At 63.5% G+C, this 2232-nt stretch overlaps 1 protein-coding gene across 6 annotated transcripts in view; it reads right to left on the reverse strand.

Moving 5' to 3' along the window:
• The window catches only part of LOC113211626 (gamma-aminobutyric acid receptor subunit beta), a 92972-nt gene that overhangs the window by 88921 nt on the left and 1819 nt on the right, over nt 1-2232 (reverse strand). For 2 of the 6 annotated variants that reach the window (XM_052267233.1, XM_052267228.1), the window contains exon 1: nt 78-514. The exons of 2 other annotated variants lie outside the window; for them this stretch is intronic. In XM_052267233.1, the coding sequence (XP_052123193.1) occupies nt 78-238 (161 nt within the window). In that variant the 5' untranslated portion in view covers nt 239-514. Of the gene's footprint in view, nt 1-77; nt 515-2232 lie in introns of those variants that run through there. 2 more of the 6 variants (XM_052267224.1, XM_052267254.1) reach the window with 2 other exon arrangements.

Genomic DNA, 2232 nt, shown 5'->3' on the forward strand with positions numbered 1-2232 from the left:
CGCCCCACCCGCCCCGCCAGGCACGCCGTTGCCGGCGCGTAACTGCTACAATAAGTGGCACACTAAGCTGTACTCACGCTGCCAAGGCGAAGGGAGGAGGCGCGCCGGGCCGCAGCAGGCTGGTGGAGGCGGCGACGAACATGAGGAGGCCGTGCAGGCCCAGTCTGCCGAGGTCCGCGCCGAGGAGGTCCGGCCGAGCCCCGGGCCGAGGCCCGCCGAGCCCGTGCCACGCCGCCATGCTGGCTGGCTGGCCTGGCCTGCTGGCCTGGCCTGGCTGCACGCCTGGCCCTGGCCGAGGCCACCCCGGGCGGGGCCGAGGGCGGGGCCAAACACTAGGTCACTCTCCGCACCATGGCGGTGCGCCCGCGGGCAGGGTCGGGTCGGGCTGGGTCGGGCAGGGTCGCCAGAGTCGCGGTGTGGCAGGGCAGGCAGCGGCGTGGTGGCGCGGCCGCTGTGCCTGGGAGACTGAGCTCGAGCCTGAGCCACCACCGTGGGCACCACCGTGGGCACCACCCACCCCAGCCAACAGGGGGCCGGGGCCGCGGCTGGGCTGGGCCGGGCCGGGCCGGGCCCGCGGGCCAGAGGGGGGCACGGCAAGGGCCAAGCCAGCTCGCGGCGCCAGCGCGCAGGCGCGGCCCCCCGTCGCCCGCCAGCGCCCCGCGCCGTTCCCTGCTGCTGCCTGCTGGTCCTGCTGCAGGGGGGCCTGGCTCCTGCCGCCCTGCTGTCGCCGCATCACTGGCTCCTGCTAGCTCCTATGCAAGGTCCACGCTGCTGCCGCTGGTCCTGCTGCGGGGGGTCCCCAGCTCCCGACAGCAGGACGAGCAGCTGAGTGAGCTCCCGAACCTGTCGGCCACTGGTCATGTGGTCATGCTTACGGGGGGCCCCGCATCCCTGGCGGCTGGTCCTCCTGAAGGGCCCACCTCCAGCCGCCTTGCTGTAGCCACATCACTTGCTCCCGCTTGCTCCAGTACACGGTCTCTGGCCTGCTGCAAGACAGCGCCAAATGTGTCGAGTTGCCCGCCTGCCTATCGCAGCACCGGAGGCAGAACTGCATCGACGGCGTGTTTGACACGGCAGTGGTATTACCAGGTTTTAGAGTCCACTCAGACTACAGCTGTACCCAATGACCATTTCAGTTTCGGTGAAAGAAGGTAGAAGAAAAGAATAACCGAAACAGGAAACAGTTGGGCGAGGCGCGAAGAGGGAAGGAGGGTGGGGAGCGATTAGAAGGCAGTGGTTTTCTGGTTTGTTATTCTTTTCGCCTTCTTATCACCTTTACCTGAAATGGTCTACTAAGTGCCATATGGAGCCTTTGCCTTCCCTGTGGCCCAAACTGGCCCCACCCGGACCTCCTCTCTTCACTTTGACCCTACCCTGGAAGTTAAACGTCGACCCTGTGTCGACTGGGGTGGGGGCCAGAAGTTGAAATTCGTAACTCTGGTGGTGTGTACATCCACTCCACCGTTGACAAGCCTTTTATTGACCTGGAGAATCGTCCTCGCGCTCAGCAGGTTGGTTGCTTTACAGACGGCCACTTCACAAAGACTATAGGTACCGTGTTTGGGAGATCGTGGTGTGGCGACAAGAAGTGCCCCAGATTGCGAAGGACGGCCCCTTTTTGTTTATCGGCTCACCCTCGGCCTCACCACTTCCTTCCCCATAGTTATTTACTACTACTACACCGGGGAGCTGGTCGCAAGCGGGCATCGGAGGGAAAAGGGAGATTATGCGGGAAAAGGGGGAAATGGTCGCAAGCGGGCATCTCCGGCTGCGCGGGAGAGGTTGCCTACACCGCATGCACGCGTGCGGGCGGTTTGTCTACTTCATCGAGCTGTGACTCGTCGCCCACACGAGTGCATGCGGTAGAGTCTCACCACAAATGTGGAGGAAACCTCCTTTCCTACTCTCGCCGCGCGGGTCTGACGTCACCGAGTGAACCTCTTCCTCGCGAGCCAGAGTCTATCGGCGTGAGTTAATGTGGCCGACCGTTACCCCCCCCCCCCTCACTATCCCTAACCCTCTCGCCCTCCACACGCCCTCCAGCCTGTACGTTATGGCGCGCGGGGGGCTTTCAATTCAAATGGTGACCCACATATCGGATCGGTGGCCTACTTAATTGAATGGGAAGCGGAAAGCGCCGGATGAATATTGTTTTTCGCTCGGTTTTTCATAACCGCCTTCTCCCTGGTGCTCCCCTTCCCCTCAAAATTATCTCTCTTTACTGCCCCCCCC

This window comes from Frankliniella occidentalis, unplaced genomic scaffold (assembly GCF_000697945.3).
Source record: "Frankliniella occidentalis isolate FOCC.00 unplaced genomic scaffold, Focc_3.1 Scaffold3, whole genome shotgun sequence".
Lineage (NCBI taxonomy): Eukaryota > Metazoa > Arthropoda > Insecta > Thysanoptera > Thripidae > Frankliniella > Frankliniella occidentalis.